The 20,137-nt window shown below is 52.2% G+C and overlaps 10 protein-coding genes across 10 annotated transcripts; 7 read left to right on the top strand and 3 right to left on the bottom strand.

Annotated features, from left to right (window-relative positions):
• Window positions 1-308: 308 nt before the first annotated feature.
• SETTUDRAFT_175415 (uncharacterized protein) lies at window positions 309-2,016 on the top strand (the record flags this gene model as incomplete). Its single annotated transcript, XM_008024022.1, has 2 exons — window positions 309-348; window positions 388-2,016. The coding sequence occupies 2 exons, from the start codon at window positions 309-311 to the stop codon at window positions 1,944-1,946; spliced, it is 1,599 nt and encodes a 532-aa protein (XP_008022213.1). The 3' UTR covers window positions 1,947-2,016.
• A 181-nt stretch (window positions 2,017-2,197) lies between these two features.
• Window positions 2,198-3,334, bottom strand: SETTUDRAFT_45573 (uncharacterized protein). The gene is made up of 2 exons (XM_008023739.1): window positions 2,674-3,334; window positions 2,198-2,627 (listed from the first exon to the last, which is right to left on the bottom strand). Exons 1-2 carry the CDS (start codon window positions 3,299-3,301, stop codon window positions 2,347-2,349), a joined length of 909 nt encoding a protein of 302 aa, XP_008021930.1. The 5' UTR covers window positions 3,302-3,334; the 3' UTR covers window positions 2,198-2,346.
• Window positions 3,335-4,510: 1,176 nt separating this feature from the next.
• SETTUDRAFT_72503 (uncharacterized protein) lies at window positions 4,511-5,334 on the top strand (the record flags this gene model as incomplete). The annotated part of the gene is made up of 2 exons (XM_008023754.1): window positions 4,511-4,822; window positions 4,873-5,334. Coding segments are annotated over 2 exons (774 nt in total), but the record flags the coding sequence as incomplete, so codon positions are not given.
• Window positions 5,335-7,469: 2,135 nt separating this feature from the next.
• On the top strand, window positions 7,470-8,026 carry SETTUDRAFT_167242 (uncharacterized protein). The gene has a single exon (XM_008024023.1). It carries the CDS (start codon window positions 7,649-7,651, stop codon window positions 7,967-7,969), a length of 321 nt encoding a protein of 106 aa, XP_008022214.1. The 5' UTR covers window positions 7,470-7,648; the 3' UTR covers window positions 7,970-8,026.
• A 2,251-nt stretch (window positions 8,027-10,277) lies between these two features.
• SETTUDRAFT_167246 (uncharacterized protein) lies at window positions 10,278-11,296 on the top strand. The gene has a single exon (XM_008024024.1). The coding sequence runs from the start codon at window positions 10,316-10,318 to the stop codon at window positions 11,114-11,116; it is 801 nt and encodes a 266-aa protein (XP_008022215.1). The 5' UTR covers window positions 10,278-10,315; the 3' UTR covers window positions 11,117-11,296.
• Window positions 11,297-11,401: 105 nt separating this feature from the next.
• SETTUDRAFT_146117 (uncharacterized protein) lies at window positions 11,402-13,013 on the bottom strand (the record flags this gene model as incomplete). Its single annotated transcript, XM_008024025.1, has 2 exons — window positions 11,402-12,620; window positions 12,669-13,013. 2 exons carry the CDS (start codon window positions 13,011-13,013, stop codon window positions 11,433-11,435), a joined length of 1,533 nt encoding a protein of 510 aa, XP_008022216.1. The 3' UTR covers window positions 11,402-11,432.
• A 322-nt stretch (window positions 13,014-13,335) lies between these two features.
• SETTUDRAFT_146121 (uncharacterized protein) lies at window positions 13,336-15,327 on the top strand (the record flags this gene model as incomplete). Its single annotated transcript, XM_008024026.1, has 2 exons — window positions 13,336-13,413; window positions 13,465-15,327. 2 exons carry the CDS (start codon window positions 13,336-13,338, stop codon window positions 15,325-15,327), a joined length of 1,941 nt encoding a protein of 646 aa, XP_008022217.1.
• Window positions 15,328-16,274: 947 nt separating this feature from the next.
• SETTUDRAFT_45577 (uncharacterized protein) lies at window positions 16,275-17,961 on the top strand. The gene is made up of 3 exons (XM_008023740.1): window positions 16,275-16,354; window positions 16,439-17,185; window positions 17,239-17,961. Exons 1-3 carry the CDS (start codon window positions 16,328-16,330, stop codon window positions 17,806-17,808), a joined length of 1,344 nt encoding a protein of 447 aa, XP_008021931.1. The 5' UTR covers window positions 16,275-16,327; the 3' UTR covers window positions 17,809-17,961.
• A 1,025-nt stretch (window positions 17,962-18,986) lies between these two features.
• Window positions 18,987-19,634, top strand: SETTUDRAFT_167248 (uncharacterized protein). Its single transcript, XM_008024027.1, has 2 exons — window positions 18,987-19,341; window positions 19,412-19,634. The coding sequence occupies exons 1-2, from the start codon at window positions 19,194-19,196 to the stop codon at window positions 19,531-19,533; spliced, it is 270 nt and encodes an 89-aa protein (XP_008022218.1). The 5' UTR covers window positions 18,987-19,193; the 3' UTR covers window positions 19,534-19,634.
• On the bottom strand, window positions 19,621-19,976 carry SETTUDRAFT_167249 (uncharacterized protein). The gene has a single exon (XM_008024028.1). It carries the CDS (start codon window positions 19,839-19,841, stop codon window positions 19,674-19,676), a length of 168 nt encoding a protein of 55 aa, XP_008022219.1. The 5' UTR covers window positions 19,842-19,976; the 3' UTR covers window positions 19,621-19,673.
• Between the last annotated feature and the right edge of the window lie 161 nt (window positions 19,977-20,137).

Below are 20,137 nucleotides of genomic sequence, written 5' to 3' on the forward strand. Positions count from 1 at the left end.
GCAGCCAAGACGCACTCTCTGCGCCTGAGGTCCACTCCGTGACGGCCTCTTGTTCTAACGTCATTGCCGCCACCGAGTACCGGCCTGCACTTTACACTACCTTTCAGTTTTGCATCTGTTAAAATGCATTCTATTACACATAGCTATGCTGCTGGCTATATGTTCGGACACCGGATGCCGCCATAGAAAAGGAGAGAGGTTCCAGCCAGAGTAACAGTCCTGCATGCAGACAGCCCTTTGCCACTGGGCCATCCATTTCCACAAATAACCACATACCTTGGAAGGAAGTTTCACGAGTCAAGCATATCATGGAGCACACCAATCCCAGGCCCAAAGTCCCTATCTCAAGTGATAACACACCACCATCTGGCCTAGCAGCAACACCAGAGAAAGCCGAGGAAGGCATCACTGGCCCACCCCGTCGAGTTTCATACACGCCCTCCGACATTGAGCGTCTGGGTCGCGAGCGCCCACCATACTTCCACTCTTTTGCCCATGAGCTAGGCTTCTGCTTTGCCCTTCTGGGCTCCATGTTCGTCAGCGAGTACATGATCTCTGGCTTCAACATCCTCCTGCCCCAGCTCTCGCGAGACCTCAAGATTCCCTCGACCGCGCAAACATGGCCGGCGTCTGTCTTTTCTCTCGTCACAGGAGCGTTTCTCCTGCCCTTTGGCAGACTGGCAGACATGTTCGGAGGCTATCGAGTCTTCAACCTTGGCATTGCTTGGTTCATCATCTGGGCCGTCATTGCAGGCTTCTCTCAAAACTACCTCATGCTGATTATCTGTCGAGCGCTTCAAGGATTTGGCCCTGCTGCCTTCCTGCCGTCGGGCATCATGCTGCTCGGATCCATCTATCGTCCTGGTCCCAGAAAGAACCTTGTCTTCAGCTTGTACGGCGCGTTTGCACCTGTCGGTTTCTTCACGGGAATCTTTTTCGCCGGTGTTACTGCGCAGTACACCACTTGGGGCTGGTTTTTCTGGATCGGTGCCATCATCCTCGCCATGGTTGCCGTGGCATCGTATTTCTGCATTCCCAACTTTGCGGAGGACCAAGGACAGGCGAGTGAAAAAGGCAAAGTGGTCAAGATGGATTGGTGGGGCACGGCCACAGTAGTTCCAGGTCTCATCTTGGTCGTCTTTGCTCTGACAGACGGAAGCCATGCAACAAATGGGTGGGCAACTCCATATATTCCAGTCACCTTTATCTTGGGGTGGCTCTTCCTCGGTGCATTCCTCTACGTCGAGGCGCGTGTGGCCGAGCAGCCTCTCCTCCCGGCCGACCTATTCAAGGTCAAGGGCATGATACCTCTTACACTCGCCCTCTTTTTCCAATATGGAAACTTTGGAATCTTCATCTTCTACGCCAGCTTTTACATTGCACAGGTTGTTGGCACAAGCCCGCTTCTTACCGCCGCGTGGTTCACGCCCATGTGCATTGGTGGGCTGATCTTGGCAACTGTTGGGGGACTAGTGCTGCACCTCTTGCCGGGCCGCATATTGCTTCTCGTCAGTGGGACGGCATATGTCCTCAGCACTCTCCTGTTCGCCATCATCCCGGTGAAATTCAACTACTGGGCCTACATATTTCCCGCCATGATCTGCGCTACCCTCGGAATTGACATCACCTATAACGTCAGCAACATCTTCATCACAACCTCGCTACCAAAGGCACGCCAGGGTCTCGCCGGTTCCTTTATGAATTCTATTCTCTTCCTCGGTATCGCATTCTTCTTGTCCTTTGCTGACCTGGCAGTAAGCCAGACAGAACACAAGGGTCAGAGGTACAGCTACAAAATCGCCTTCTGGCTTGCCACGGCGCAGGCAGGTGCGGGCCTCATCCTCATGTTTGTGGGGGTCAAGATTGGTAAAGCAAAGAGCGAGTTGACCATTGAAGAGAGGGAAGATCTGGAAAAAGAATTAGCTCAGACAAGAGCTGACGAGTAATGTATCTGTTGTTTGTTGATATACGGTGATAGAATAATAGCAATAGTCGCCCTCAGTACAATGGCATGGCACAAATCTTCATTGACTTCTGTTCGTGTTATTCCAACGGAACATGCTTACCCACACTTGTTGACGTATTTGATTACAAGACTGAGATGTGTCATTCCTTGGGTCAGGACTTCCTGCATCTTGTCAGACCACGAAAGAGGCTGACTTGGCTGCATCACTTTCCGCATTACCTGCTTCCCTCAGCGAATATTTTGATTTTTTATCCTTTTTTCCGAATACATGTCCGTATCCGCTTCTGTCGTGCTAAGATCTATATAACAAGATTGAGCGATTTTCCCGAGAAAGAGTGAGTACATATTAGCAAATGGCTAGGACAACCGTCTTGGTCCGTTCATTTCAGAAAGTCACCTCCAGTCTTCGCAAGTATTTCATCGTAGTAGCTCTGGAAGGCCAGCCATCCCTTCTCGGGTGTTCCTACTTGTTTGTATGTTTCGGCTGCTTCGCTGTCGGGTATGATCTTGGGTTTATGCCCACTACCAGCGGCAGCTGCGCCCACGAGAAGCTGGGCCTGACACGTCTTGTCGAGCGAGAGAAACCAAAAAGCTGCCTCGTCGACTGATTTGCCTACGGTAAGTATGCCATGGTTTTGGAGGATAGCTGCTTTTCCGTCGCCTACCCGATGTTAGTGGTGCTAGCAATACGATTTATAAGCCCATACCCAGCGCATCAGCGATTCGCTCGCCTTCTTCATTTATCAACACCATGCCACCGAATTGGTTATAGACTCCGTGGCTCTTGTAAAAGCGTACACTGTCCTGGGTAATCATGTCGAGCTCTCTGCCAAAAGCACTGAATGCTTTACCATGCACGCTATGAGCATGGCATGCAGCATGTACCTCTGGTCGCCGCTTGTGGATTGCGCTGTGAATGGCAAACGCAGCGGCGTTGATGGGCTGGTCTCCCTCAACTACCTCGCCCTCTTCGTTCACTAGAATCAAGTCTGAGACGCGTATCAAAGAGAAGTGCGTGGAGAGTGGGTTTAGCCAGAAATGGTCAGTCAGAATAGGGTCGCGCACACTGATGTGGCCCGCAACTCCCTCGTCGAAGCCGCGGGCAGCAAAGATGCGATAGGCGGCAGCGAGGTGCTGCTTGCGGTATAGGCGCTCATCTTCGAGGTTGGTAAAAGTTGGATATTTTCGTATTTTGAGTGCTTTGCCTGCTTTGGTACGACCCATGGCGGCTACCATCTGGTTCTCCACTTCCTCGGCATGGTCAACACGTACACCTGTCGCGACTGATGCACCACGCGCATTCGAAGCGGTGAGCAATGTCCGACTTGAAGACATCGTAAAACTTCCAGGGCGAGGCCATGATGGCCTAATTGCTCGGTTCAGTGATTGAGGAAGAAAACGGGCAGTAAACATTGTGCGTGCTGTGGATCAGTGGCTGGTGGTGAGGATGTGATGACCTCGGTCTGGGACGTGAGAAGAGGGCAAGTAAGTAAGCTCCCCGCCGGAGATAAGTAAGATGGTCGGACATAGCAATCAAGCATGCTCATACGGCATTGGGGGACGGCAATTTGACATTCCATAAATATGGTAACGTACAGCCTCATATCTGAGCTTCGTCAGCACTTGGACGCGTTTTCCTGGTTATTCGTTCTGTTCGTCTGCCTGGCTGCTGTTCATCACTCCTTTCCAAGTGACGATGAGCCATGAGAAGCTATGTGCTTCTACATAAGCAAAGACATGAACATCCACATTACAAGCAATAATTGCTTATTTGGTATGCCAGCGCTGCCAGTGTGAACTTGAGTGTCAACTTACATACGCCTATTCGATATCAATCATTTGGTGTGCGTAGACTACGCTTCTCCCTTCACCCATTTTGTCGGTGCCGCATTTGGTCTAATCGCGCCTTCCTTCACATCACCACAGCGCCCCACTATTTCACGCGTGTTTGTTTGATCTTTTAGCTTTCACTCCCATTTATAGCCAATCGCTCGCCTCTCCTACCTCTGCCTCACCTCTCCCATACCTACATATGTAAACCCCACCTCCCCGACTTTGCCTCTTTCCACCACCACAACCTCGTTTTGAGCTCAGGACTGCCTGACTCAACTGTCGGAGAAAACTTCATCATGAAGTGCATCTACTTTCTCCTCCTGGCACTGCTGACTGCCCTCGTACTTGCGGATTCATCAGTCGAGAGCACCGCCTCTTCAGACTTGAGTATGCAATAAGTATTTGCATGCATATTTCAGTCACTGACCGATATTAGCATCCTCTCTCATCCCACAGCCTAGCGCCGAAGTCGACCCATCAACAGCAACTTCCCTTGACGACGAGGACACTCGAGAAGAGGACATATTTAGTGGCGACCCAGAACTCAAGGCATGGTTCGACCAACTCAACGAAGCCACTCGCAGAAATGACACTTGGCGTTCCGAAAACTATCCCAAAGTTGCCGCTGCAGACGAATCTCTCTCCAATATCACCGCTGCTGATACGCCATCCTTCGATGTCGTCACGGCTGCTGACAAGAAGAGGGGTGGCCCTAATCTGAAGGGGTATTACCGCGTCGATGTGCGTCTAGGAAGAGTACCTACTCATACCGGTACACTGCGTGGGAAGCGCATGTTCAACCGCATGTATCGAGCCCTCAAAGACTGCGGGATTGCTCACCACAATCCATCCATCCCAGGCTTCTGCAATAAAGACCGCCCTGAATGTCCCGAGCATTGCGACATCCCGAACGTAGTATACGACAAAGGGGGCCTCAATTATGGTTCAGACTCGAGCCTCAAGCTCGTAGTCAAATTCTCCTGGTTTGATATCACGCATCACCAGCAGATTCGAGACTTGGGAGTAAGTGCGCAGAAATCGCCATGATGAGCTAAATGCTAACAACGAGTCAGTTCCGGATAGTCGCGAGGATATACGAACTGATGACGCTTCAGAGTAGCAACTGCCGCTATACGAACTTTCCAAACTCCAGGTCAACCCTGATGTGTAGTGTTGCAAGCAAGGTGGAGCTCGCGTTTCCCATCAACGGAGGTCTCATACAGGGCGTCCTAAACGTGGAGCTCATCTGGAGCAAGCACACTAAAGAGGGCAGCTATACTTGCGAAGGCGACACAGAGGGCAACGTCGATGCCATGATGTGGACCGACTATCGCAGTCGCATCTCCAACGCCATGAGCTGGCCCGAGAAGCAGATTCTCCCATTCGTCTACTGCACAGATCCCGATTGTTTCAACCAGAACCTCAAGTTGGATGAACCGTGGCACGAGAATAAGGGCTGTGTTCCGCTTGACTGGCCATTAGGATGTGACCCCAGCCTTACAGGTCCATCCAATCCCAAGCTCAATTGTCCGCCCTCTGCAGAGCCTAAGCAGCCTTCTGGGCCACCGCCTCGGTCCAAAGCACTTTCCATCATCTACCAGGATCTCGTCACCTCAAATTCTGTTGTGAAATCGTGGCTATTCTTCGCGGGCGACTTTGGAAAATCTTCTGCATGTCGAAAGTCTCGAGAGGCTATCAAGAAGGTTGATGGTATCTCTGGAGATGCCACGAACCCGCCTTGGCCTGGAGGTACATATACCCTCAACAACCTGCATGGCATGGAATGCGACTACAAGAATGATGGAACCAATGCCGGAGCCTTGTGGTGCAAAGAGGGTGCATCAGCAGGAAAGAACAAGAAGATTCAATGCGAGGAAGAAGCAACAAAGCGCGTCAAGAAATTTGAAATTTGCCCCGCGGACCATGGCTACGTTATGCATCACCGGGTTGTCAAGTGCGAATGGTAGATGACCAAAGCTTCCTAAATTGCACGGTCGCATGTAGAGTAATCATCTTCTGGCCATCACGTCCACACTCTTATCATATGTAGTGTGCTGATTGGAGCTTTTCGGTCTGATAGCCTTGAGCTTAGTAGTTAGCAATATCGGTGTCCAAAGTGGAGAGCTTTAATGATATGGTCCAATCGGGGAAGACTAGAGTTTCAATAGTTGACATGATTCGAAATATGATCACTAGTATTATACTTCAGTCTTCTTGCAAACAGCTTTGAGGACAAGGCGATAAACTCACACCGAACACTAAGATGAAACCATCACTGTATTTGTGAACACCGCGCTTTTAGATAGGACAAAGTCAATGACACGTATAAAAATATAATCAGATACCTTTTTTGAAGCATTTTGCTACAATGCCTTTGAAAGCTAGATTAGCAAGGGTCGTCCTCACATATCAGTAAGCAACATTATATCAAATGTTTGCTGCTAACTTGCTAGACAAAGGCGCCTGGTGATGCGCCGCAAGAAATTTCGAGATTCAATTTACATCAGCAGCTCGTTGCATACTAACCTGCTTATTAAAACACCTACGACACTCGCATTTACAACTCCTAGATTCTTCACACCCATTACTCTCGGGACTCGATAGACCAACCTCCCCATGACTGTCGTACTGCCAGAATCAAACGACAAATCAGCATTAAGTCCTAGACGCGCACCAATCTCGTCCGTGGCATCTATTCCAAAGACAGGCAAACCAGGCGGTATATACTCGCCCCTCGCTAACGCTTTCCCCCCTCGAGTCTCAAGCACAAGACTAAATGGTATGAAACTTTAGCATTAATACTAGATTTGATAAGACTGGCAACACAAAAGCCTTTGAAGCTGATATCGCGCCTGGGTCTTCCGTCGAGGCGCTGTTGAGGCGTGGTCGAGTACTCGTAGTCGGACTTGGAAAAATAGATACCTGTAGCATTAAGGGCTTAGTAACATCAGGGTGGAATAGTGAGATCACGGTCTACTTCGACAAGAGCGATGGGTAGTTCTTATTTTCTGTAGTGTAGGCGCGATACCGTGACTTTTTGAGTCTACCTCCCGTAATCACAACGACAGCCATATTCGCAGATGTGCTAACGATGACACGAGGAAGAGCACACAGAGGTCGAAGAAAAAGCGAAACCCGTATATGACTTCTCCCCCACGTATACTTTTAATCTGCGCGAGTCCGTCAACTCATTCTTCTAATTCATTCCTAATCTCACGCTAACCCGACCAATTGGAAAATCTCCTAAGTAAAGTAGCGCATTGAACCTCCGCAGTCAGTGTCGCGGCCTCACCCTTTTACCCCACCCCCTGCTAGCCCCTTACAAGGACAGAAACTCCGACCCTCCACAAAAAAAGAAACAAGCATTTCGCCTGTCGGGGTGAATTGTTCTCCGCTGATTCCGAGGTCTGTCCGTAACCTGCATGGACGCGCAATGACCCAGGACGCGCAATGACCCACCCCACCAAACTCAACACCTACACAAAATACCTCATAACTCCACCAATATGGACCCGATTCAGGAAGCGATTGAAGAAATCAAATCGCGCGAACTAGGCGCATCTTTCAGCTATCGCCAAGTTGCAAAAAGGTTTGGCATTAGCTATCGTACGCTCGCTCGAAGACACCAAGGCAAAACTCAGCCTCGCGCGCTCGCCCACCTCTCTATCCACCCACAACGCGAAAAGGAGCTTGTACAGTACATCGAATCCCTCACTAAGAGGCGTACACCACCTTCGCGTCCAATAATACGCTATCTTGCGTCATCCTTGCTTAGTAGAGACGTTTCAGAACGCTAGGTTTCTAGGTTCCTCTGCAGAAACTCATCTCATCTCTCGCTGGCAGAGTCCTATGGACCAGAAGCGTCACAAGGCTAATTCAGCAACCAAGTATAGGTTGTACTTTAAGCTGTTACACAATAAGATGAAGGAGTACAATATACAGCCCTCTCACATCTTCAATATGGATGAAAAGAGCTTCTTACTTAGAATCCTTAGAAGGTCTAAAAGGATCTTTAGTAAGAGGCAATATAAAAGAGGAGGAGTTGTTTCAAGCCTACAAGATGGCTCTAGAGAGTGGATTACAGTCCTAGCCTGTATCTGCTCAGATGGTACACCTCTTTCTCCATCTCTCATCTTTCAGTCAGATGCTAGAGCTTTAAAATCAGCCTAGGTAGAGGCTATTAATCCAAACAAGCACTTAGTCTTTGTTACCTCATCGCCCTCTAGATGGACCAACAATGATATAGGCCTAGCTTGGCTTAAAGAGGTCTTTAAAAGAGAGACTGCACGCTACGCTTGAACTGGGTACTGGTTACTCATTGTTGATGGCCACTCATCTCATGTAACCATGGATTTTCTGGATTATTGCAACAGCTATAGGATTCTAGTTGCTGTATATCCTCCTCATTCGACCTATAGGCTTCAGCCTCTTGACGTTGGGATGTTTGGGCCTCTAGCGTCAGCCTACTTAAAGGAGTTGTCAAACTTCCTCTATTAGAGCTATGGAATCCTTCCTCTAGCAAAAGGAGACTTCTTTAAGCTCTTTTAGAGGGCTTAGGGTACAGCTTTTAGAAAGGAGACTATTATAAGCTCCTTTAAGGCAACTAGCATTAACCCACTAAATGCTGAGGTTATTCTCTAAAAGTTCCAACAAGAGGCCTCTAGTTCAGATGAAAGCTCTTCTTCTGTCCTTAGTGGAGATGATTGGCTCAAAATTGAGTCTATTATACGCCGGGAGGTGAAGGATTTTAATAATAAGGAGGTAAAAAAGCTTCGCCGAAGCCTCCATCACCTCTCAGCTCAAAATAGTATACTTAAAGGAGAAAACCAGGGCTTAAGGGAGGCTCTAAAGGTCAAAAAGAGACACCAAAAGAAGAGCTACACGCTTCAACTCAATAGGCCTGAGGAGTACCATAGAGGAGCTGTCTTTTGGTCTCCTAAGAAGGTTCGCCAAGCCAAGGAGGATAAGATGGAACGACAACAAGAACAACAGCAATTACAACTCCAGAAAGCTGAGAGATCTGAGTTAAGGAGACAAGCTCAATTGTACAAGCTTCAAATAGCCCAGGAGAAGCGTGTTGAGAGAGAGAGGCTCAAGGAGGTGAGAGAGAAGGAGAGAGCCGCCAAGGTGGCTCAAAAGGAGGCTCAAAAGGCAGCCCGGGAGGCTGAAAAAGCTATACAATTATCCCAAAGGGGTAAGCGCAAAGCCTCACAAGGCTCCTCTCAAAAGCAGAAGCGTTAGAAACGTGTTGTTGTTGATTCATCTCATGTACAAGCTAAGGTGGCTGCACTAGCCGTCCTAACTCAGACCACCCGCCACGGCCGCACCACTAAGCTACTAAGTAGATACAAGTAGCCTATTATGATCGCAATGCTATAATTACTACAACACCATGAAATCTCGTGATAATAGCGACTATAGGTGGCTGTACAGCCTCATCTTTTGCAATAGGTTTTTTGGTGGGGTGGGTCATTGCGCGTCCTGGGTCATTGCGCGTCCATGCAGGTTACCTTTAAGTACAAGGGTGCTAGCCGATCTTCGCGCCCCCGTCTTACCGGGTATCAACCTAGCACCCCCCACCCCCTTGTTGCACACCAGTCTGATTACGACGATATTGAGGGGGGGGGAAGCTGGTTCCAAATGCAAGCAATTACATTTTTATGATTGTTTTTATGCTGTTTGGATAATAGGTGTACGTAGAGCGTGTTCTGTTTTTGAGACACGTTCCCGAATGGCAGAAGTTAGACCATCGGGATCGCAACATGCGCCGTTGGATGATAGCGGAATCAAATTGCGCTATATCGTGTGATCTCGTGACATGCTGAATACGCTTGAACACCGAAAAAAAGAAAAAAAAGAAACTCCAAGAAAACATCTCTTGGGGGGGAAGGGGGGTCATTTAGAGACGATAGTAAGTAACGCTGCCAATAGACATGTGGTCTCAAAGTTACATTTATGAAAATTTCACAAATCTTCCCATATCCACAGAAGTCACTCTCTCAATGCTGCTATTGGTTACCGCAATCCATATTTTTTCTTTAAATCTTAATGCTTAAATTCAAAGAGAGTCAAATACCACGTCGTCAAGTCGAGCCGAGTCCGAGCAGAAAAAGGACAAAGCGTAGGTATGCCAAGACCTCCGCCTCCGAGTATCCCGGACAGCGAGTGTCGGAAATCTGTCCGAGGTTAGCACAATTAAAGTTCTGGGGGCCCTAGACAGGAGAAGCAAGGCAGGGGAAGGGGGGCAAAGAATGGGCAAGTTTACTCGAGTGAACCTGGTCCTCTGCACGTGTGAAATGCAAATGCATACTCGCTGCTCGTGGATGGATGCATGTATTGCAAGGCTTGGCATTTGCACTACGTCATCTTAATTCGGATTGGCTGGTCTTACACGCACACGCACATGTGCATCATGCTCGGGGCAACAAAGTCAAACGTGACTTTCTTCACCTCTGGGCACAACCCTCCCCCCCCACTCCGGAAGCGATCGATCTCTCGTGCTCGAGAAGCGCCGCGATGCCTTCGACCAAGTCGTTTCCTGCGATAACAGGGGGCTGTGTGTGCAATACGGTCCGATACCGGTTACTCACGTCACCTCTCTTCTGCCACGCGTGCCACTGTCTCGACTGCCAGCGAGTGTCTGGCAGCGCATTTATTCTGTCCCTGGAGATTGAGCTGTACAACATCAAAATCATCTCGGCCACACTACCGGCGTTCACCAAGCACGAGCCCAAGCCCGGTGTCTTCGAGCAGTTTGCAGAATGCCCAAAGTGTCGGGTCCGCTTGTGGGCGGATAGCATGGTGGAAGAAGCCGTCTGTGATGTTCGCGTGGGTACCCTGGACTTTCCTAGCCTGATGGAGCCCGATCTGCATATCTTTGTCGAGAGCAAGCTTGACTGGGTGCGTTTGCCGGACGGGGCCCGGACGATGCTCAAAGGTGGGAATGTACAGCAATTTTGGCCAAAGAGTAGTTTAAAGAGGCTTGAGATATGCAGACAGAGAGTTGAGGAGGCCAAGCAGAGAAGAGCTGCTGCGTTGACAGGGGTAAAGGACGCTGCGAAGAGTGGAGGTGAAGGTGGTGTAGAAGAGGTGGATGGAGAGGGCGACAAGACACCTACTGCTTTGGAGTTTAGCAGAGAAGACGACGAAGAGTTTGAGGTGAGATTTAGGGAAAAGGAGAAGGCGTTGCAGGATCGGTTGGAGAAACTCAGTCTCAAGTTGGGTGAGAGAAAGGGCTCCGAGATGGATCAAACAAGCGTTCAGTTGGCTGAGCCTGATCCAGATAAGTCAAGACAGGATACAGGAGTCGTGAGTTGAACAGGATGTCCGAGGAAATCAACTTTATTATCTTAATATGCTTTTTGGGGTTTAGGGATGAGTAGAAGATCTCGGTGTGGATTCGGGATCAAGCGCACTACACATTACTTAGTGTCCTAGAAGATTGGGGATAAGCAGCTCTCCGTGTCCGTTCCATATATTAATATCAGAATTCGAAACAGTGTCTGCCATTGAGTATAAAATCAACTAGATCCAAGGGTATTGAGGTGGTGCGTCACCCCTAAAATTGTCACTCATAATTCAAACAATTCTTTGTAGATGGAACCGTATTGATCTACATAATGTACATTGGCCCCTATGCGGTAGCGCTTTTGAAGGCATTTCGGACGGGCAAAAGTGCGGGTATGCTACTCTTTAGTGTAGACGCTCCGCTTGAAGATGCATGGGTCAGCCCCAAGCCTTCATGCGATTGGCTCCTTTGCAGGGCTTCCATGACCCTTCCGACCTCGTTGCGCTTTTCAACTTCGTACTCTTCAGCCGACAGGAACAATGTTTCTTTAAGCGCCTTGTTGATTTCCAGAGGTTCGTGTTCAATGGACTCGGGCCATTTATATGCTGCATAGAGAGCGTCTTGCATATCTGCCCATCGCACCGAAACACCATCAAGCGTGTATGACTTGGCAGGGGTTTGCTTGAGCGCCTTTGGGAGAACTGAACGCGCGATATAGTGGTCGCGAGATTCAGCCTGGGCCTTGGCATCGAAGGCCTTCTCGAGTGATTCAATCTCGGTTCGTTTTTGAGCGAGGAGTTGAGCATCATTCTCAAGATCTGTCGCGGACCGGGTCGGGTCTGGTTTCTCGAGTGCGTCCTCTAGGATGCGCGCTTGGGTCCTCATTTCGTTCAACTTGGCTTCAGCGCCGGGCTCTTTAGCGGGTGCTGCCCTCTGTGAGAGGTCTGCCTGAATCTTCTTGAACTGCTCTGCTTTTCGAATTGCGTACTGCATCTTTCCTAACCGCGTCTCGAGGCTTGCTTTGGTGGCTTTTAAGCTCTTCTGATCCGCCTCGCTCTGATGATGCCTCATCTTGAGCTTCAGATCCATTGATCGTATTTGACCTTGCAGCCACTTGACATTGTCTGTTGGCTTTTCCTTGACTAGACTTGCATTGGCGAGCGCATCAATTTCCTGCCAACGTTTGTCCATGACAGCGGTCGCTTTTTTCTCGTGCTCCAGCAACTCGGCTGCAGTCTTGGCGCCATGCTCCGCTTGTATGCGCAGCACCTCGGCCAAGTCAGCGCTCGTGTTGGCGCGCTGATCCATAATCTTCTTCACACGTTGCTTCCGCTCCATGGATACCATACCAGGATTCGTCTTGTCCCAAGCGGTCTCGTGCAGTTTCCGGAACTCACGCAGCTTGCGAAAGGCATTGTGGCCCTGGGCCGGAGTGGGGAAGGTAACCACACAGTGCGGGACCCATTCGTCCGGGCGCAGAGCAGGCGGCTTGGAGTGCTTGCCGATGAAGGGGAGCTGGTCGAGGTGGTGTTTCTGGAGACGATCAACAGCCAGTCAATTGGTTCAGTGCGGGCAGCATACATCCAACAGCTCCTGCAGGGAGTAGATGATCTGGTTGGTCTTTGTGTTGCGAAAGATGTAGATTATCTCTCCATGCTTTGCCGTGCCTTCTGGGTCTACTACGTCCCGCAATGTGTAGGGCTTGATTGGGGCATTGACATGCTGTCCCGTCGGCTGCCGCCTCGCCTTGTCATTCACGACGGTCTGCAACCGGAGGTGTTTGGGGTTGGATTGGCGTTGGACATAGGCGGCGACACGCCTCTGGAGCAATTCCTCGTGGGCGGGAGACAAGCGACTGGCGCCGTGGGGGAATGATATGGGCTTTAGCGGAGGCTTGTAGCGGAGCCGGGCGAGTGAGCGAGGCATGGCCGCAGCGTGGGTGGTGGTGCCAATTGACGGCCAGACAATCTGCGTCTTTGATGCAAAGACGTGGATGCGAGAATCCAGGGCGCACGGGCCGCCCGCTCTCGCGGAACGCCAGCGACACCTCCGCTTGCTCCCAGCGCGACCGCTCGGCGTGTCCTTGGTCGCAGCAGGCCTCGACATGTACTATGGGCGGCGCTGATGCGGTTGCTGATGCGCGTCTTTCCTCGTCCCTAACGCCAGTCCTGTCCTCTCGCCATGCACCCATGAGTCGCATACAAGACTCACACTCCATCTGCCTGCATCCGCGACACGCTACGTAACAATGGCCAGCGATTCGTTTCCGACGGCTGGCCAGCCCGACTCTCCACCACCACGCGAGCGCCCGTGGCTGCTGCCATATGTATGTTTCACTGCTGGCGTCGATGGCTTGCATGGCTGACAAAAAGCGCAGAACCGCAAGCTGCGGCATCTCCAAGGCATCACGATCCGCAACCTCACGCTCACGCCGAGCCCCTCCAAGTCACGCGGCAAGACCATTGACGACGAAGCCATCCCGAGCACACTCAAGTCGCCTGCCAAGGCACTTGCGCAGCGAGAAAGCCGTGGCTTGGTGCACTCGTGGTCATCGAGCGACCTCACCTCATCCGATGATGCCGTCCGGCGCAGCAATGGCGGCTTACGTGACCCAACCACGCCGAAGAATTCGTCAAGGCCAGCAACGGGGGCAGGTCTGAGGAGGCGCTCCACAATGGAATGGACGAATGCGAGTCCATTGACTCGCCAGAAGAAGCTGGAAGACATTACTGCTGGGCGCATGGCTGACACCTTCTTCACGCTGCATGTGGATGATCAGTTGGACCCAGTGTATGTTTCCGAGGTGGCTGAAAAGGCCATGAATCCCAACTTCAAGTTCTTCGACCTCGCCCCCTGTGGACCGGGTGTGACGCGGCTGGACAAAGTCACTGTGCGGGTATGGGCAAAGAACGAGACGATGCAGGGCTGGCAGTACCTGTTGGACTACACGGTGCAGTTTAGGTCGCTGCAGTTCATTGGAAAGACGCTCGAGGGTTTCATGCACCAGTTTCCCCCGAATTGTATACTCTTCCATATGATGGATGGTATATACACGAGTTTCACAGACGTGCCAATACAGCAAAGGACACGGCCAGAACTTCTCGCACCGCCAAAAGAGAGTGCCGATGGCAGAGTACTTCCTTCGTCCTCGTACGATGCGCTGATGCGGCTGTCTACACTGGACGACTGCATTCAAGATGCATTGACTACGCGAGATCGCATCGCTGACGAGATTGAGAGCATACTCGCAGCGAACAAGGAGGATATATTCACAGTGGAATCAGTAGCAGAGTCGGAAGAAAGCTCGCGGACAGTACAGGCTGCGGTGGCGGTTGAAAAGCGCCGTGTTACGGCTGCGCGAAGAAGACGAGACGAGCTGCAAGCGAGCATCCAGGATAGGCGAGACAAGATGAGGATTGGGCGCGAGCAGCAGGCAAAAGCAGAGAGTGAAATGGCCGAAGACCAGTCCAAGGGCAACGAGACCAAGGCGCTTTTGGAGAAGACGGGCGAGGACATTACTGGCCAACGACGGAGGGTTTGCGAGGACGTGCTCAGGATATTCCCCATTGAGCCCGTGCCTGGGAAACCCCTTACCTTTACGATACGCGGACTGCTGTTACCCAATTCGGTGTTTGAGGACGTGCAGGAAGACGTCACTTCTGCAGCGCTGGGTCACGTGGCCCAAGTGGTGAGCCTGCTGTCGCCATATCTTTCGGTCGTCTTGCCGTACCCGATGTCACTGCAGGGCTCGACGTCGACGATTGACGATCCGCTGGCGCTTTCGCAAAACCAGCAGCCTCACCAACGCACGTATCCGCTGTACATGAAGAACGTTGTCCGATACCGTTTCGAGTATGGCGTGTTTCTGCTCAACAAGAACATTGAGATTCTCTCCAACTCGCTGGGGCTGCGGCCGGTCGACATGCGGCATACACTGCCGAACCTCAAGTACCTCTTGTACGTGGCGACGGCAGGCAAAGGCGAGCTGCCGGCTCGCAAGGCGGGGGGCATCAAGGGCCTGCTGAGGCAGGATGGGGCACTCTCTCGGAAGGGGAGCATGGATAGCACCGTGACAGTCAGCAGCGTCGGAACGCCGACGACGGAGATAAGGAAGAGCCTGGAGATTGCGGGCAAGAAGCTGGAGCAGACCAAGGCCAATGGGACGGCCGTGTATGGTACGGGGGCCGTGGCGCATAAGACTGGCGTGCACGCGGGCAGCCGGCTCAGGCCCTTGGAGTAAGGAGGGCGTGGTGTGGTATGTGTATGTAGTAGGTAGTAGTCGCGAGACAGGGCTGTGCTGGCGATTCCTCGGCGTGCGTTGCGGGCAGACTAGCCCGACGTGGGGCTAGGAGGCGTGTTTTGAGTATCAGGTGTATGGCAATCCGAAGATGCCGTCATGGCTTGCCCGGTTTAATTATCGCCATGGCGGGCCCGCGAGGGCTGCTCTGCCTGCGCCTGCGCCTGTGCCTGTGCCTGTGCCTGTGCCTGTGACACGGTTGCCAAGCACGGCAGATCGCCGCCGAGGGCACTGGACTTTCTCTTCCGCCGGGGAATGCCAATGGGTGTGAGGTTGCGCGACGGCGCGCCGCCGTTCAGCTGGGGAAACGGTTCCGTCATGATCAAGGGAGGGGGGGGGGCAGCAGCTGCAGAGGGGAGGGCGATGGCGGGTGTGAGCAGTTGGCTGCGAGGAGGAAAAGAGCCGCGAGCTGGAGCGAGCAAGGGAGAAAAGGAGAAGACGCCCAGCGCGCAGAAGCAAGCCACCAGCACTCCAATGACTAGGTGTATGTCGTGGTGGGCACAGGCAATGTTAAAACTGGCACTGGACCGGTGCAACTCATTTCCCGGCGCCCACCGCAGGCCAGGCGGCTTTCCCTGCCGATTCGGACGCCATGCAAGAGTGGGGTGCGCAGACTCCCCCGCGGCAAGAGGAAGTCTTTTGTGTCGATCTGCCCTGCCCTCTCACCCTCGCCCTCGCCCTCGCCCTCGCCCCAGCCCTCACGCTGTCCTGGCCAGGGGGAGGCAGACGCTGCGCTGTGTCAGCCCCAGCCCCAGCCCTCGCCCCCAGCATCGCACCGCACCACACGGCACGACCACGACGACGGCGGCGGCGCGGCGGCCCTGCACACTGCCGCCGTGAAGCTCGCACGAGGTCAGTCCCGCCCGCAGCCCGTCTGGCACGGACGTCGTCTGGCGATGTCGACGTGCCTGCGCTGGCGACACATAGGCCCTCAACTCCGCCCATGCACAGCCCAATCTCCATGGACTCGGTATGTGTGCCATGAGCATCGCCATTGCACATGGCCAATTGTGCAACGGCCCTCCAGAGAGAGCATCCACTGACGGGCTGCCAGAAGACGGACAAGTTTTTCCGACGCTCAAAACGCAAGACGACACGCCGCTACCTTTCCAAGTTCAAGCGCGCGTGCATACGGCACACATGGCTGCTCCCCCTCGTCCTCGCCGCCACGACCATCCTGCTGTACCTCGTCTATCCCTACCCCTCGAATCCCTTTTCGGCCTGTCTCTTCCTCTCGTATCCCCTCGCACGCGACGACCCCCTCATCCCCGCCCACGTGCGGGCCGACCCCAACGCGCCGCTGCACTATGGAAAAGGTGGACGGGACTTTGCCTTTGTGGGCTTCTACACCATTGTGCTGAGCTTCACGCGAGAATACTGCATGCAACGGCTGATTCGCCCCATTGCTATACACTTTGGCATCAAAAACCGCTACAAGCAGTCCCGCTTCATGGAGCAAGCGTACACGGCCCTCTACTTTGGCATCTACGGCCCCTTTGGCGTATGGATCATGTCGCGCACGCCCGTGTGGTACTTCAACACGATTGGCATGTACCAAGGCTTCCCCCACCGGACGCACGAGGCGGTTGTCAAGGCATACTATCTTCTCCAGGCCAGCTACTGGGCGCAGCAGGCCATTGTGCTGATGCTGATGCTGGAAAAGCCGAGGAAAGACTTCAAGGAGCTGGTGGCGCATCACATCATTACCGTCAGCCTGATCTGGTTGAGCTACCGGTTTCACTTTACATACATGGGCATTGCCGTGTACATCACACACGACATCTCGGATTTCTTCTTGGCCGTAAGTTGCAATTGGTTGCTAGGCGCAGAGGCTGGAGACTAACGCGAAGACAGACGTCCAAGTGCCTCAACTACATCGACTCTCCCATTGTGGCACCGTACTTCTTCCTCTTCATGGTCATCTGGGCGTATCTGCGTCACTATGTCAACCTCAAGATTATTTGGTCCATTCTCACGACTTTCAAGACGGTGGGGCCGTTTGAGCTGAACTGGGACACGCAGCAGTACAAGTGCTGGATCAGTCAATACATCACATTCGCCCTCCTTGCGTCGCTGCAGGCGGTCAACCTCTTCTGGTGGTTCTTCGTGTGCAGGATTGCGTATCGCTTTGTGGTATACAAGGATGCAGACGATGATCGCAGCGAATACGATCCCACCGACGACGAGGTCAACGAGCACGAAGCATTGCTGAACGAAGAGGTAAACGTCCAAGTGAAGAAGACTGAGAAGACGGACAAGGTGGACAAGGTGGAGAAGGCTGAAAAGACTGAAAAGACTGAAAAGATGGAGAAGATGGAGAAGATTGACACGACACCAGCCACGCCGGCGAGTGGAGCTGCGGTGGTGGACGAGGACAGTATTGGATCAAGAGTGAAGCAGCGCAAAAGCGCAAAACAACAATGATGGGGCGGGGAATGATGGACTGGCTCCCATGACGGAGGACGACTTTTTCAGAAGGGATTGTTGGAGGCTGAAGGGATGCAGGTACAGGGATCTAAGAGTAAGAGTAATGCGACGTGGGCAAAGAAGAGCCTGACGAGGTTAGTTGGATTTTAATGATGGGGGATCTTGTCAAGAGACGGATGTAACCGTTGGACCGTGCAGTGCAGTGCAGTGCAGTGCGAAGGGAAAGCCAGTCACGAGCAACGGCGATAATCAAGGGATACGTAGCATGTACTGCTCGAGCTGTCATGTACACAGTGTCGAGATGCGAGTAGTTACGTAGCGGCACGTCTGCCAATAAAAGTTGGCGTTATCAGTACATGCAACAAGCGCGCTCAACGGCCTTGGGACTCTGTTGGACTGTTGGCAGGCCTGACCGGTTGAGGCAGCGAAAACAAACGTCTGGTGCCACGGGGACAGGCGCGAGAGCTAGAGACATGAATCGAGGGAGGGCTGTCAATGCGATGAGGGCGGTGCAGTAGTGTGTCGGAGGCATCGGATTGTTGAATTGCCGTCGAGGCCTGGACAAGCAGTGGCAACAACAGGCTATTCGTCGGTAGATTTGGCTGCAAGGCCGGTTCCGTGGCGGAGGTATGCCGACCGCATTGGCATGGACAGGGAGGGTCCTTTCTGGCTCGATGCGCGCGCCATTGTGCCGGACCAAAGTCGGAAGAGGAGGCTGAATGCAGCCAGACGCGCCCTGGCTTTTTTCTGCTGCTGCTGCTTTTTCTTTGCTCTTCCTTGGTCGCTGCAGCGAGTGCGCGCATGCCATGTATGTAGTCTTTCTGACAACAGCAAGACGGAGGTCCATGCTCCCCCGCATTTCCCAGAAAAAACCTCCCCCAAGTTTCGGCCCATAATTTTGTTCTGTGTCGCGCCGCCATTTTGGCCACGCCCCCCCCTGGCACGGATCGCTCACCGCCCCCGCCCCTAAAATTCTCTGCTTCTCGCCTCCTTGGACGCGTTTTTTTCCCGCCCGCCAGCCCTGAAGAGAGACCCACATCAACAACAACCTTTTTGCCTTTGCCCTAGGGGCCCACTTTCTTGATATATATAGTCCTCCCCCCAGATCTCAGTCCGCTTTGGTCTTCCTCACTTCTCCCCGCATTCTCTCGCACATTGCCCGTCGATAACCCTTCGTTCAAACAACGGCATTCTCTCCAGCAAGTCACTTTTGAGACATTCACGCCAGTTCGCTTATCACACGTGGCGTCTTAGCACTTCACCAAACAATCACCACCCACCCACCCACTTGTCGCTACAAATAGCCTGTCCGTGGTTTCCGATAGCCCATCTTCCCTCGCCACTTCTTTCAACAAAACACGACAAATCCTCAACATCCAACCATGTTTGCCCGTATTGCTGCCCGCGCCCCTATTGCCGCCGCCTTGGCTGGCAAGCGCGCTGCTCCAGCCACCATCCGGTACAACTCTTCCAGCTCCTCGAGCAGCGCCGCTCGCATGATGGAGATGGCTGCCCAGGCCGAGCGCCCAAGTATGTTTTACCCACCACATCCATAACTCCCCTTTCCCTACCAAAATTACTAACATCTTCCTCTCTCCAGGCGCCACTGAAGTCGCCGTCCCCGTCATGTGGGCCATCTGCGGCGCCCTGGGCTACACAGCCTGGAACCGCATGACCGAGCGCACCGCCGGCCAGCACGTCGAGAAACTCCTTATTGTTTAGACGTGGACAAGATGTTTTTCTAATGTCCTCCTTCTCCACCATGACCACCGCTACGATACCCCCTCAATCACCCTTTACTTCTCTTGTCGAGTACGACACCACAATCACGTCTGGTCTTTTCCTACACACTCTCTCTTTCTCTATCTTGGATTCAGAGCGCGCTGCGGGGAATAGACATAGACATACTTCTTCCTTTTTTTTCCTAGTGTGCAAAGTGTTGGTTTGCCTTTGCTGGCATTATAGACCGTCTTCCTTTGTTTAGCTCGTCTTGTTGCATTTGGTTGCGTGGCTTTTCGCATACTGGGCATGGCATGTACGACTAGGCTTTTTTTTTTACTTGAGCTCCTCTCTCTGTATCTTCTTTTGACTTTTACTTTCTTATTTATCAAGTTTAGAGAGAAAGCCTCGAAGTAATAATGCATAAAAGACTGAGTTGTTGTCTGGCATCATCATCATCATCATCACACATGCATGAGTGAATGAGAAATCAAAGACAAATATGAAAAAAAAGCTTGGACATATCCACACGTAACTTGCATGAATTAGCCCCCTTGTTTGTTGTTGTTGTTGTTGTCACTCTGTTTTCCCTGGTTTCCTTTTTCCC

This window comes from Exserohilum turcica, assembly GCF_000359705.1.
Source record: "Exserohilum turcica Et28A unplaced genomic scaffold SETTUscaffold_11, whole genome shotgun sequence".
Classification (NCBI taxonomy): Eukaryota; Fungi; Ascomycota; class Dothideomycetes; order Pleosporales; family Pleosporaceae; genus Exserohilum; species Exserohilum turcicum.

Excerpts from the sequence above, each read along its gene's own strand:
- SETTUDRAFT_45577 (XM_008023740.1), top strand. The coding sequence starts at position 16,328 with ATGCACAGCCCAATCTCCATGGACTCG. Across the intron at positions 16,355-16,438 it reads GCCCAATCTCCATGGACTCG|AAGACGGACAAGTTTTTCCG; the intron begins GTATGTGTGCCA and ends ACGGGCTGCCAG. Across the intron at positions 17,186-17,238 it reads TCTCGGATTTCTTCTTGGCC|ACGTCCAAGTGCCTCAACTA; the intron begins GTAAGTTGCAAT and ends ACGCGAAGACAG.
- SETTUDRAFT_167242 (XM_008024023.1), top strand. The coding sequence starts at position 7,649 with ATGGACCAGAAGCGTCACAAGGCTAATTCAGCAACCAAGTATAGGTTG.
- SETTUDRAFT_45573 (XM_008023739.1), bottom strand. The coding sequence starts at position 3,301 with ATGTCTTCAAGTCGGACATTGCTCACCGCTTCGAATGCGCGTGGTGCA. Across the intron at positions 2,628-2,673 it reads GCGAATCGCTGATGCGCTGG|GCGACGGAAAAGCAGCTATC; the intron begins GTATGGGCTTAT and ends AACATCGGGTAG.
- SETTUDRAFT_167246 (XM_008024024.1), top strand. The coding sequence starts at position 10,316 with ATGCCTTCGACCAAGTCGTTTCCTGCGATAACAGGGGGCTGTGTGTGC.
- SETTUDRAFT_167249 (XM_008024028.1), bottom strand. The coding sequence starts at position 19,841 with ATGCCCAGTATGCGAAAAGCCACGCAACCAAATGCAACAAGACGAGCT.
- SETTUDRAFT_167248 (XM_008024027.1), top strand. The coding sequence starts at position 19,194 with ATGTTTGCCCGTATTGCTGCCCGCGCCCCTATTGCCGCCGCCTTGGCT. Across the intron at positions 19,342-19,411 it reads TGCCCAGGCCGAGCGCCCAA|GCGCCACTGAAGTCGCCGTC; the intron begins GTATGTTTTACC and ends TCCTCTCTCCAG.